General features: G+C 48.5%; 2 protein-coding genes and 1 long non-coding RNA gene across 8 annotated transcripts in view; 1 reads left to right on the forward strand and 2 right to left on the reverse strand.

Annotated features, from left to right (window-relative positions):
• Positions 1-13,608, reverse strand: part of MED12L (mediator complex subunit 12L) — a 90,772-nt gene that overhangs the window by 38,404 nt on the left and 38,760 nt on the right. The gene's annotated exons all lie outside the window — the stretch shown is intronic.
• Positions 1,572-11,149, forward strand: GPR87 (G protein-coupled receptor 87). Of its 3 annotated transcripts, none has more exons than XM_015872156.2 (3): positions 1,572-1,909; positions 9,368-9,493; positions 10,036-11,149. In XM_015872156.2, the coding sequence occupies exons 2-3, from the start codon at positions 9,460-9,462 to the stop codon at positions 11,070-11,072; spliced, it is 1,071 nt and encodes a 356-aa protein (XP_015727642.1). In that variant the 5' UTR covers positions 1,572-1,909; positions 9,368-9,459; the 3' UTR covers positions 11,073-11,149. The 3 variants fall into 3 exon arrangements, with proteins under 3 accessions (XP_015727642.1, XP_015727640.1, XP_032302502.1); XM_015872154.2 differs by lacking the exon at positions 1,572-1,909 and adding an exon at positions 7,409-7,497; XM_032446611.1 differs by lacking the exon at positions 1,572-1,909 and adding an exon at positions 7,772-7,850.
• On the reverse strand, positions 3,228-8,063 carry LOC107318401. Its single transcript, XR_001557339.2, has 3 exons — positions 7,075-8,063; positions 5,822-5,906; positions 3,228-5,691 (listed from the first exon to the last, which is right to left on the reverse strand). It is a non-coding gene; the product is annotated as an uncharacterized LOC107318401 (long non-coding RNA).

A 13,608-nucleotide genomic window follows, 5' to 3' on the forward strand; every position in this document is an offset into this window, starting at 1 on the left:
AGCACAGCTTATTAACTCATTTGGCTTTACTAACCCATCAAAACACAGAGATTTTAAGGAAAGGCTGATGTGCAATCACACCACATACAAAAAACACACAAAAAAAACCCAAAAAACAGGATGCCAACTACTGAACACTTGGATCTCTGTAAGAAATTGCTTTTCTTTTCCCTTTTTCTCTCCTCTCCCCTCCCCACAGCACTTCCCACAGCGTTGTTTGAGATCTCAGAGACATTCCCAACACTGGAGATGACTGAGGTACCAGAGCAGACACAACAGCACATGGCTGCCCACTGCACAGTAATACTGGGACCATGAGCAACACATCTGGTCAGTGCCTGAGCTCAGCAGTCCTTTGAGGAGAACAGACTCCAGAAATTGGAGTTCAGTGTTGTTCAGACATCCCAGAGAGTGACTGTCCATAGTGAAAAAAACTGAATGGAAGAGGCAGGTTTCTTTTGCCACATGCCAGGACCACCAGTTAATGTCAGAATACCCAGCTCCTGAGATCAGATCACATACTGCAGAACTATAATTTGTGTTCCTGCCAGCTTCTTTTGCATTATCTGTTTTGCCTTGCAAAAGCTGATCTTGATGAACCTTGTCAAAAGTCTCCTGCGATCAGGGACTGTATCTGATTAAGGGAGAGGTCCTGAGGCAAGTGAGAACCTCACAGAGATTGCCCAGGAGTGAGCAGAGAGCAGGAATGTGAAAACGATCTCAGGATTCCCCTGCACACGCAGCCAGAGGAAGCAATGCACCACGGGTACGGCAGCTGGTGGGCCTGGCTCTAGCTCAACAAGGCTCCAGGCAGCTGCCAAAGGAACTTGCACAGAAAGCTCTGATGTCAGAAGAGCAGGGCTGGGGGTTCCATCACACACAGCTCTGGGGAAAAGAGAACAAAGTGCGCACAGAGAAGCCCAGGTGGAACAGACACCAAAGTCAAGGAAACGTGATGTGGCAGCCACTGCTCTGGATGTGCAACCTGGAAGATGAATTTTTCTCCTGCATATTTAATGGAGGGAGGGTGCTGTCTTTATTTGTTTATTATCTAAGAAGGCTGCAGAAATGGGAAATCATTCAATTCATCCTCTACTGACACACAGCAAAGTTCTTGCTTCTGTAACTCTGCTTCAGTGCTTATTTCAGTGCTCCCAAGGCCAACACACTCCCCTGCTCGGCACACACACCAGGACCAGCAGCACAACACTGCCAGAGCCAGAGGGCCCAGGGTCAGCCTCAGAGCACGGTGACAGCAGGAAGCACGAAGGCAACAGGCAGCCCAGTCATTTCAGTTGAAATACTTAGTTACAGGCTTCGCAATTCACTTTCATCCCACATTTGGAAGAGAGAATCTGTTCAAAGCACAACATTAAAGATGCCTAAATGCAGTCAAATTAATAACTGACACGATAATCTAGATGAGCAGGTATTTGCATCTACCCAGCACAAGAGTTTTCAGCCTCACGCTCAGTTTGCACTCACTGCACAGACAAACAGTCTTAGCTGGAAGGCACAGGCACAGTGCACAGGTGGCAGCGCTCTGCTCGCACGCTGCCCGGGGCAGACAGCAGCCCGCCCCTGGGTGAATCACGGCTGCGTCCCAGGCCTGGGCTGCTCCGGAGCCGGGCGCGAGCGCGCTGCCTACCCGGCATGTGAGTCATTCCTGGGAATGAGAGAGCCAGTTGCTCCAGTCGCTCCTGGCCAGGTGAATTCTGCCTCTCTGATCGGGTACCGCAAAAAAAGGCGATTGGAAGCGCAGAAGCTTACTTCCAGATATGGTTTATTTAACCACCTCACCGCAAGAAATACTCTCGAGACTGTTTTAATCTCAAGATGCGTTTTGGAGGAGTCTGAGGCACTTCCGCGATGCAGCTCAGAGACAAACGGAGGGCGACAGCGGGGACAGGTAAGTGGTTTCTGACCATCTGGAAAGCGTTTGATAGGTTGCTCTGTACATCTTCCCATTCTTAATCACTCTTAACCGAAAAGAAAGTGGGAATTAAGACAGAATTGCTGAAAAACCAGACATGGAAGCATAAACTGAGGATCAGATCAATTAAAAGCATGAAGAAGACTCAAGTAGTGGGAGCTTCCGATCTCTTATTAATTAGGTGGTAAATGTTACTTGTTATCTTTCTCCCAAGAGAAAAGTACAGAAATATTTCCACTAATTATTCCTTCCGAGATACTATTCAAAGTGCAAGAGGGTTTGTGGTTTTAACGCCTTACTTCCTGGCACAGGTTAAGTCATATCAAGTAAGATCCAGTAACCGTAACATCTGAATCTGCTGTCCGAGGTTTGCATTCGATCCTTTTGTCCTCTTTCAGAGCAGGAAAGCGTGCTTGAATTCTTTTAATTACTCTGTACAGAATAAAGGTTCTCTTCCTTCATGCTTCACTCCAATCATGTTAAAACTTGCCAGGTTCACTGGAAAAACCACATAGCTCTGAGCAGGCAGCTCACACCGTGTGGCAGATCTGTCTCAAGGTTCGGGACGGGCACTTCCACAGATCCCCGTCATTTAAGAAGTATTTCAGATTGAAGTTGTTTCGCTCAGCAACAAACAGCTGAAAACAGCAACACAGCTGAAGGTTTTATGTTTTACAGAAATGGCTTGCCATAGGTGCGCCATAGGGATGCACGCATCTACCTTCTCATTGGGCACGCTCGGTGTTACTCTCATAGGGTTTCACACGTCGTTCCGTCACTCTAGAGAAGATTTTGCAATCTTCCTGCACAGACGGGGATGCCAGGAGCATTGGCACCGGAGCCGGCAGCCACTCGGCACAGCCCGGCCCGTCTGAGGGCTCGCCCTGCGGAGGGAAAGGGAGGCAGAGCAGCCAAAGCGTGCGGAGGGGTTTCGAGCAGAAAGCGCCTGTTTGCATTCAGGGTGCGTGGGAAGCAAGCAGCCGCTCTCACAGCACCGCGCCAGTCCCTGCCCGCGGCTTTCCCTCCCATCACGGCCCGCTGCCGTCTCACCCTCGCGCCCTCCCAGGCTGCCGGGGCATCCCCAGGGCAGGGCGGCAGCAGACGGACCAGCTCACCCGGTGCCCGCAGCTCGGCCTGTGCCGGCACGCAGCCCCGCAGCACGCAGCCTGCTGGGCAGGGCCGGGCTCAGCCCAGACGGCCGCGGCAGCCCCTGGCTCCTGCGCACGGCAGCGCTGGGATGCCCAGACCGGCCAGGAGGAACTCGAGGCACACTGCATTTATGAGAATTCTGGGGCTAGAGAAGATGCACCCAACAGGAACCGAGGTCTGCAGTTCATTCCCACATCTTGGCTGTCTCAGCCCTTCCTGCCATTACCCATCCAAGCACCTTCCTGACAAATAAAACAAACCCACAGGTCCTGCGCTACCAGGAGCAGTCACACATCTGACCAACCCTGAACCCAAAAGGACACCATCATGGCAGCTCACTGCTTCTTGCTTTTCATTGGGAAATGCTGCTGGCACACCCAGGTGAGAACAGCGAGCACAGCACAGCCCGGCCCACGCTGCCCTCACTCAGCACTGCTGCCATGGGCACAGGGCTGGGAGCTCCCGCAGGACACCAGCGCTGCCATTCGTACCAAACCGAGTCTCTTTTCCTTCCTTTTTTGGCTTCGCTGCCAAACATGGTGAGCCCACGTCAGCAACGTGCATCAAAGCACAGAAAAACCCAGCTGAGTGCAGCAGAGTGGATTTTGTCCTTTTGCAACAGGAATCAGAATTGCGTATAAAGGAAACAGAAATCGTTCTGATACCGAGTTTAAAAAAAAGAAAGCCTGAAAGTGAGCCCCCTAACAGGCTCAGATACAGCAACCTCCATGGGCTACAGCATGGCTTCTGCTATCGGCAGGTTCTGCACAAGCAGAAACAACTCAGTAGCATCTTCTAGACAGAGACAAAGGAAGCACCTCAGAGCTAATCCCTTCCTCCTGCCTAATTAGAGGCTGCCATTCCAAGAAAATATTAATTATCCCAACTCTGTCAACCACCACATTGTCCTCTCTTCGTTTTTAGAAAAAATTCAGAATTGCAACATTTCACTCCTCTGCCACCAACAGCCCTTTACCTGCAGGCCTGCATGGGGCCTTTCTGCTGCCAATTCTCTCCTAAACCTTCATGTAAAAGCAACTGCAGCCTCTAAGAGAGATGCCTGAGCACTACACTTCACACCACACTGGTTTAGAACTGGCAAAGCAATGGCCACCAAAGAACAAATGCTGAGGATCCTGTTGCTCTCCCTCCCATTTTCTGAGTTCTGCAGACTGAAAATCTCAACAGAAGAGTTACTGAGTGTCCACAGTCCTTGAGGCACACGGCAGCCCACATTCAGCAGAGCTGAAAGTATCTTCTTCATAAAGTTACCACTGAGCAAAACCAAGGAAAGCACAGCAATCGGTATTTGAGATGAGCACCTGCAAGTCTTACAGCCACTGAACTTTGATTCTGCTTTGAAGTCCGTCCTGTGCGACAGAGAACAGCGTGCACACAGCTGACCACTGTAACCAGTCTGCCAGCTGCAAAGCACAGCACAAAAGAGCACAACCCGTACTCAACATGGCAGTACTTCCTGATTCCAGGTCACAAGAAATGCATGTTCTCCTTATTAATGCAACCAAAGGTCTGAAAGCATTTGTTCAGCATCACTTAGGAACCCTTAGACATGTTTAAGAGGAAAGAGAACTCATGCATCTTTAGGTGCAGCAAATGAGTTGCCAAAATACACAGCCTTATACTGAAGATGAACAACGTCTGCTAGGTTTTGTAACCTGTGTATGGAAAATCTGATTCAAAGTAAGCAATATTAGTCCATGAACTTTTAATGAGCCCAAAAGACAGAAAAATTAATGACAGACTTGATAACTGAGGCAGGAACCCAAACAGGCCTCACATCAGACTCATCCCACATACTGGAAAATTGGGGTTTGCAATCATTCACTTGAAATTAAATATTTAAAAAATCATTGGGAAAAAATATTCCAAAACTGATGCTGAGAAAATAAGATATGCATAGATATTTATAACAAACTAAAGACATCACGTTACATTATAGGTACTGCCCCTACCCCTGCTGAACTTAATACCTGGTGTTAGGAGTGGCAAATGTAGAACTTCACACATGAACAGTGTTACTGCATGAACTGCATCCTACTGCAGCATCCCGCTGCACCCACTGCAGGCCTGAAACTGTGCAATGGAACGGTTACAGGCACAAGCTGAATGTAATGTTTAGGAGTATGTGCAATAAAGCACTGCAAAGGCTGCTGCAGAAAGCAAAAATGAGCAATGGCGCTGGTTACTCAGATGCATACACACTGTATTTTACATTTATCGCAAAGGATTAAGAAGGATTAATGCAAACTTGAGTGACTGACTGTACAGGGGAAGCATTGATTTTCTCAGGAATAGCTCATGGAGGGTTTTTCCCACAGCCAGCTCCTGGGCCCAGTGCTGTGGGGACAGAAGGCTCCATTAGCGATGGCAGGGACTGCTCCCCACAGCAGGTGCAGCACGCTGCAGGGTGCAGCCTTCACCAGGGCTGGCACCAGGCTTCACTGAGGACAAGTGGATGGCAGAGGATGGGCCCTCAGCCAGGAGCTCTCCCACAGGCAGCAAACTGCGCTGCAGCTGGCCCAGAGACAGGACTGCTGGCCACAGCTGCTGAAAGAACCCTGGAATGGAGGGGAACTTCCAGGAGGAACCTAGAAACCAAGAAGTGGGTTTTGTATTAGATACTGAGGCAGGCATGAAGCTCTCTGAGACGAGACACTGGTTCCTGTTTCTGGGTATGATTAAGCAGCCAGGCACCGGAGCCCACAGCTGCAGTCATACCTTGTTCTTGTTTCTTAGCCACTTGAAGTTCAGTCAGTCAGGGGTGGCAATGTGTCTGCTTTACGCAGAGCTGCCTGCACATCTCCTGGAAAGGCAGGAATGGGGAGCAGTGAGCACAGAGCCCCAGGAGGGTGCCTTCAGTCTCCTCTCTGCCAGCACATGTGGGAGCAGCTTCAGTCTGAGGCAGCCAACACGTACAGCTGGCTCAGCCTGAAATACAAGCAGCTGCATGACCTCACCAGCATTCAGCCCACAGCAACAGGCACCCAATGCCAGGTGTGCTGAAATGATGCAGGGAGGGAATGGATGGAGGTAAAGAAGAGGGCGGGGATGCAGGCTCTGTACTACTGCTTGCACTAATGTTCCCAAATCGTTATAGTAAAGGAAGGCAGTGATTTTGTTCTGATGGCAATAGAAAAGAACATAAGCACAGTCAGTCGAGAGCAAAGTTAACAAACTGCTTCACATTTCTACCACTTACATTAGTGCTGCCACTTACCAGACCTTGCGCTGACATGCAGTGAGTGGCAGCTGTGCTCAGGTAACCGGGCATCACTTAAAGCCCTGCAGCTCCATGAGCCAAAATCTCTGCTCAAACTCACAAAGAAAATTTTCTAACTTTTCAGGAGTTGTAAGTAAGGAGATTAATTAAATGTGACGGTAGTGAATTTCTTCAAATAGTGAGGCAACCCAAAGCCTTACTCATTAGAAAAACCATACAGTCATTCTCTACCCATCTGGCAGTGAAATCTACCGTGCAGACTACTACTTAATTTCCCATCTGAAGCCATCGCAGTCAGGCACGTAAACCAGTCTGTCAACATCGGCAGCAGAACGTTATCTCATCAGGGAAGCAGTATGTGCTTAACCTACATTTGCTGTAACTGGCAGCCTTTAGGGGAAAGACAGAAAAAAACCAGCCAGCATGAGCCACAGAGAAGACAGCATGCTCAGTTTAAAAAGGTACGTGAGCAAAGGAGTAGCTTCCAGTGCACCTTCAGAAGCACCCAGACAGAATGTATTTGTATGAAAGCACGAGTCTGGAGAAACACCATATGAAACTGGTCTGAAGAAAAGTAATAAAGCCACTACCAGAACGCATAGCCAGAGAACAGCCACAAAACGTCTACAACATTCCTTAACGTTCTTCATTCTCCTCAAGTCTGGATTGCAGTGATCTTTACCAGAAAAGCTACAACTTTCAGAGCCAAGGGACGCACCAGCTTCTGCTCAGAAGAGTAACAATCGCTCACCTATCAGCATAAATAACAGTCATGCTACTAGATGCGCTGTCTATCCCAGTACTCCTTAGTTTCCCATTAAAGCCTATTAAGCTATCTGAACGCCTTTGAATTTCTGAACCTAAGCAAGATCATTTCTGTGCATCCCAAAATTTGTCACACAACCAGGGACTGCTGTGACCGCATCTCTGCTGCCCTTGGCAACTTGTTTGTGATGTTAAAGCTTCAGAATTACAACAGCATAAGGGAAAGTCTGCAACACGTAACTGGGGCAGCCTTCGGCAGGTGTGATCTCCATCCTCCACCCCTTCCATGCACAGAGGCTGATGCTGAGCTCAGCTGTGCCAGCAAGGCAGGACACAGGACCAGTGTGGTTCAGCTCTCACGGCTCTGTGGCAGTAGCTGTGAATACTGCTTTCCTCTGCCAACCAACATGTAGGATTTATTTTAAATGTGTTTTAGTATTAACAGCATTAGCAATAAGATAACAGAGAGGAAATCCATTCAAGGACAAGGATGAGTCAGACCCTAAAGGGTCTGCTGGAAGAAGCAGTGACTTGAAAAGTGTGAAAGAAGGGATGCTTCTGCTCCCCTGCCCTGCTATGCATGGAAGGGACAGCAAAGCACAGCAAGAAATCAGCTGGGCTTCTCCTGCACACATGGCTTCACAGGCACTGGGACAGTGAGCACCTGAGTACATGCATCCCAGGGCAAGCGTGGGTGCAATGCTGTCAGCAGCTACTAACAGGCACAGCTGAGTCGGAGCTGCAGCCCCCTCCCCAGGGCAGGTAGGTAGGTGCCTGTGCAGGGAGAGCCTTCTGTGACAGTGATTTCAACACTTTCAACACTGCAGTTCCAAGCAGCTGCAGTCCAACCTCTGCAGCAGTTTCCAACTACAAGGTAACAGCCCAAATCCCAGCACTCAGACCAGCAGCCCCGTGGCTCCAAATAACAGCACCCACCAAAACAAACACCATCTACAGTGAGGAAAGGAACCGCATCCTGATGCACTCTGAGTAGGGGCCTGAAAGTCTCAGCCTGCCCCATCTCTGCTGACAGCAGCCCTATGATGCTGATGGGCTGTGTCTGAGACCATCATGCAGTCAGGAACCCTTCTCATATGTGTCAGAAAACATTGGCCCAATTTCTGATATGAGTCGAGAGATGGAACCTTCGGAGAGTGCAGGTGCTGCTCCTGTACAAAGATGCACTCATGGTCGTTACACACTGTCAGGTCTGTACAGCCCCTTTGTGATAATACCCATCTGAAGGATGGACACAGAAGTGGAAAGGTTCATGGGCTTTTAGTAACAGGATTTACAGCAATTCCCTTCAGGACCCGGAGTAAGAGGCACAGAACTGACCCAGTGCCATTGAACCCCACAGCGCTCCCCAGTCAGATGGGCAGACAGCAGCCACCAGTCCCTGCCTCACCCACCAGGCTGTGGGACAGCAGGGAACCTTCTGGGGACCAGGCAGGAAAGGAGCTCTGAGAAACAGGGAAATAAGCATCTTATTTGCCTAAGATACAGATATGCATCTTTCCATAAAATGACTTGTCCTTTTGATCTCAGTGCCTCCCAGGCAAAAGAGAATAGCTGTGAACTATAAACAACAGGAAGACAGAGATTTTGCTTATTCCCTAGGAGGAAGACCACTGCTTCTCAGCACAAGGCAAAACAAAATACCTCAATTACTTCTGACGGCCTCATCAGGAGCCAGAGTTTGTAAACAGCATCAGACAAAAAGAAGCTAAACTGAGAAAAAGCTTAAAAACAGAATTACATTTATTTATTTATTTTTTTATTTATTTAACCGGGGCTTTAAGGCACAGTGATTTACTTTACTGCCACCTGGTGACAATTTGAAACTTACAAAGTCAGTGAGAGTCCTTAGAGTTGGAAGGGACCTTGAAAGAAGGAACAACTCGTTCCTTTCCTGCATCAAGATCAGATCTGCAAATGGCTCGGTACTTCTGTCAGTTGTTCACCTTCATAGGAGAGGCAGTCAGGGCCAGAGGAACCGCTGAGACCTGAGCGTTTCAGCCAATAGTTTTCTTATCAAAACTAATGAACAGAATGGGAAGCATGGAAAAAATATGTACTTGCATGATACGAGTCAATAATCTGCAGTGTTACCTTAGAAATTGGTATCACCAGATTTCCTTGAGCAATGCCAAACCATTTTCATGTCTCCACAGCATACACTGGGTTCCACATATGCAGCCTCACAGCGAGTAGTGCCTGCACTCCCCCAGCGGTGCAGGGCTGCCCAGGGCTGCCTCTAACCTCTGCTTCTCCCCCAGAATGTAACGCCAGTGCCAGCCACACCAAGGCCTGGACCTGCAGCTGCCAGAGGGACGCCTGAGGCACCTCGGACAACAACACACCACAAACAATGGGGTACAACCTGTCCTACGGACTGCAACCAGGTACAGCCGGGAACAGCAGCTCACTGTCACCAACACTGCCACACATGTTCAGATGAGTCCTTTTCAAAGAGGCCAGCTGTATTCTGCCACATGCAGCCCCATAGGCTTCAGTTCTGGCTTACCGGCCAAGACAAGGCACAAACATTTTGGGTTTTAAACAAACAAGTGAGATAATGTAGAAGAGCCTGGAGTTTGTACACAAAACCTTAACATCCACAGAGAAGGCAATTTTTAAATACATTCATATAAATTAAATTTCAAATTAGCATTTGAATAGGCTCAAAGAGACCCCCCAGAGCCCTGTTTCTGGTTAACTGGATGAGCAGAGCTCTGCTCCCCTGTCCCAGCAGGAAGCAGCACTGCTGTCTCTTACCATGTGCTGCAATACACTGGGTTCAGCAGCACTGATTTAACCGCTGCTTTCAGTGGCTGACACAGCAGCCAGGGGAGCTGCCCAGGGAGGTGACACTCTAGAAGACAGTTCTCAGACTGCTCCATCCATAGGACACCATGAACACTCTAACGCTGCTCTCACCCCACAGAGGAACACCTGAGCGAGGCCGCCAGCGCTGCCCCCAACCACTCCGTGGGCCCCCCCGGGAACGCCACGCAGGACGAGTTCACCACCATCGTCCTTCCTGTGCTCTACCTGGTCATCTTCCTGGCAAGCATCCTGCTGAACGGCCTGGCCGTGTGGATTTTTTTCCACATCAGAAACAAAACAAGCTTCATATTTTACCTCAAGAACATCGTGGTTGCAGACCTGCTCATGACACTGACATTCCCATTCAAGATAATTCAGGACTCCCAGCTGGGACCGTGGCACTTCAACTCGTTCCTGTGCCGATACTCTACAGTTCTGTTCTATGCCAACATGTACACCACCATCGTCTTCCTCGGGCTCATCAGCATCGACCGCTATCTGAAGGTTGTGAAGCCCTTTGGGGACTCCAGGATGTACAGCATCACCTTCACCAAGGTGCTCTCTGCCTGTGTCTGGGTGGTGATGGCCTTCCTCGCCCTACCCAACCTCATCCTCACCAACGGCTACCCCACTAGAAGGAACATCGATGACTGCATGAAGCTGAAGTCTCCCTTGGGAGTCAAGTGGCACACGGCTGTCGTTTACATCAACACCTGCACCTTCCTGGTGGTGTTGATAGTGCTTATAGGGTGCTACATTGCCATATCCAGGTACATTTATAAATCGAGCAAACAGTTCATCAGCTCATCAAGCAGAAAGAGAAAACATAACCAAAGCATCAGGGTTGTAGTTGCTGTGTTCTTCACCTGTTTCCTGCCATACCACTTGTGCAGGATACCCTTCACTTTCAGCCATCTAGATAAACTGCTGGATGACTCTGCACATAAAATCTTATATTACTGTAAGGAAATGACACTGTTCCTGTCTGCGTGTAATGTTTGTTTAGATCCAATCATCTACTTTTTCATGTGTAGATCGTTCTCACGAAGGCTGTTCAGGAAATCAAATATGAGAACCAGGAGTGAGAGCATCAGGTCTCTGCAGAGCGTCAGGAGGTCTGAAGTGCGCATCTACCACGAATACACCGATGTCTGAGCTCCCCACGCAAGGACTGATGCTCATTTCTGAGGGTATTTGTACAACATGTAAATAAAACCTCTCTGGGTATCTGACCACAGAAGTGCATTGAGGAGCAATGCAGACACATACAGCTCTGCCATCCCAGCTCACTAATGCCCATCTTTACTCAAAATCACAAATTTCACAGAGATCAGGTTCACTTCAGAGGCATTTGGGTATATTTACTTTGTTTGTTTTGTTTCTCAAGGCTAGCAGAAGCCAAAGAGATCTCACATAAGTATCCTGTAATGTAAGGAACGTTCCCATTAAGCAAGAGGAGCTGCTCTCCCCCAGTTCAAGTTCCAGTGATGACTCCAGCTCAGTAACGCTCTTTTGTGTTTCATTTTATTTCCAACACATTTTTTACTCTCACTGATCTTCGATCAGTTCTTCCTTTCTACCTTCTTGCAGAGTTTAGACATTAATGTTGATGTTTGCACCTAGATTAGTTACTGTGAGCACAAGATCATCAAAACATTGCTTAACGACCACAAAATGCATGGGCTGTACTAGTGGCAGCAGACAGAAGCCAGGTTAAAGGCAGCACCTGGAGGAGGCAGCAGCAGTGGCAGAGCAGAGCAGATGCCTGAGGGCAGTGCCATGGCACCCAGAGCCCATCGGCAGGGCTCCTGGTGAGCACAGCAAGGTCAGGCAGCAGGAAGCCACCATCACCCACCTGGTGGCACTGCCAGACGAGCTGCAGGCCTGGAGTGCCATGGGACAATCCCTAATGCACATCAGCCCAGCACATCACATCCCCATCAGACACCAGCACAAACCAAATGCCCTCCAGTTTGTCTCAAAGAACAGCCCCAAACAACCCCTGTCCTCCTTCACCCTTTGCTTCCCTCTCTGAGGACACCAAAACACAGCTCCTCAGCAGCCCTGCACAGGGCAGGGCTCAGCATTACTGCCACACTGACACCTCACTTTCACAGCATGAATAAAACAAGGGCTTCTCTCTTGAAGTTATTTCAGTTTTATGTACTATTTTATACATAGCTAAAAACTTGTGTGTTGTACATAATACAGACAGTGCATACCATATATAATCACAGGTAGCATTTGAATTAAATCAATGGATTAACACAAGCATTACAAAACTACTGACATTACTCGGGGGGAGGGAGATCACTTCTGGAAAGGAGGGAGGAACACTTCCAATATTTACCCCATTTAAGACACGAATAGTGCAATTGGCCAAAATACCACAGAATAAACCCTGCTTTAGCCCTGTAGAAAACTACACACACAGCACCAAGGCAAGTCCTGGGGCTGCACTGCCCTTCTGCACACTTAAAGTCTGCACATACAGGAAGCTACATTAAGAACCATTTATGTGACTGAGCTGCATAGTTCTCTTAATTCTCTTAAGCTCCATGTTAGATGGAACAGTGCTCTGCTGGCTTAGCACTGTGAAACAACAAGGTCAGTGTGCACACCAACACTACCAACACCTCCTTGTTATGTCTTATATGGTTAAAGTGAGGCCTGAATGCTTCTGGTCTCCCTTTTATGACACGAGTAACAGTAAACCACAGGAGGCTGATGGTCATCACACTGCACCGTGACTGCGTTACATTCTCAGCCCCTCCTGTTCTCCTCTCTCCACCTGTGCTTCTTCCAGCACGCTGCTCCTGCTCACTGTACACACACCGGCCGCTGTTTCTCACTACCTCACTTGTTTTCACTTCATGCATTCACATTAGCTCTCCTCCTAGAGAACAGCAGCTCCACATCTTTTAAGTAATGATTTCATACCAAAACAATCTGTTACTCAAAACAGCTGCCACCAGGGGATGCCCTCTGAAGAAAGCTTTGTGACACCCCTTCCAGAAGGCCAAACAGATGAAGCAGCTGTGCCTGTGGAAGGCAGAGGGCCACTGGGGAGCAGCATGGCTACCCTGCGTTTGGAGGAGGCACAGCTGAGCACTGCTGGCACAGAGCAGTCAGAATGGCTCTGCTGCAGAGCCCAGCGACACATACAGCACTGTTCATAAAGCTGCCCCAAAATACACTCACTTTACCTTTGACAGGCTGTATCTGTGATCAGCGTTTCTCACTACAACTTACGCTTGTGCTTACACAACAGTTCTTGGAAGATGCTGCTTGTGAAGTCTTCTCCCAGGACTAAAAATGAGTTATAAAAGAAAATCCTACTTCTCAAGTATCAGATGACTAAACTTAATGCCTGTGTTTTAAGTGGGATTTGGTACTTAAAAGCATTCTACTCCTAAGAAGAAATAGACCCAATCACAGCACTGCTTCTCCAACACCCACTGCTGAAACAAGCTTTTTCTGGGCTGCTGGTAGGAAGCTGTGCCAGTTGCCATTCGGTTTGCAGAGCAGGAGGGCTCACTTTCAGACATATCATTCTTTTTCACTTCCCTGTTCTGAGCTACCATTCCTCTCTAAGTCTGCCATCTGCTTAGGTTATTTACATTGCTGGATTTTCAACTAACCCTCTATTTCTGACCAAAACAAACTTCACAAGCACTAACAAGGTTAGAAG

The sequence above is a fragment of the Coturnix japonica genome, chromosome 9 (assembly GCF_001577835.2).
Source record: "Coturnix japonica isolate 7356 chromosome 9, Coturnix japonica 2.1, whole genome shotgun sequence".
NCBI classification, from domain to species: Eukaryota; Metazoa; Chordata; class Aves; order Galliformes; family Phasianidae; genus Coturnix; species Coturnix japonica.

Bases quoted from the DNA above. Each gene is read 5' to 3' on its own strand.
- GPR87 (XM_015872156.2), top strand. From the start codon at position 9,460: ATGGGGTACAACCTGTCCTACGGACTGCAACCAG. The intron at 9,494-10,035 runs GTACAGCCGGGA...CTCACCCCACAG, and splicing joins GTCCTACGGACTGCAACCAG to AGGAACACCTGAGCGAGGCC.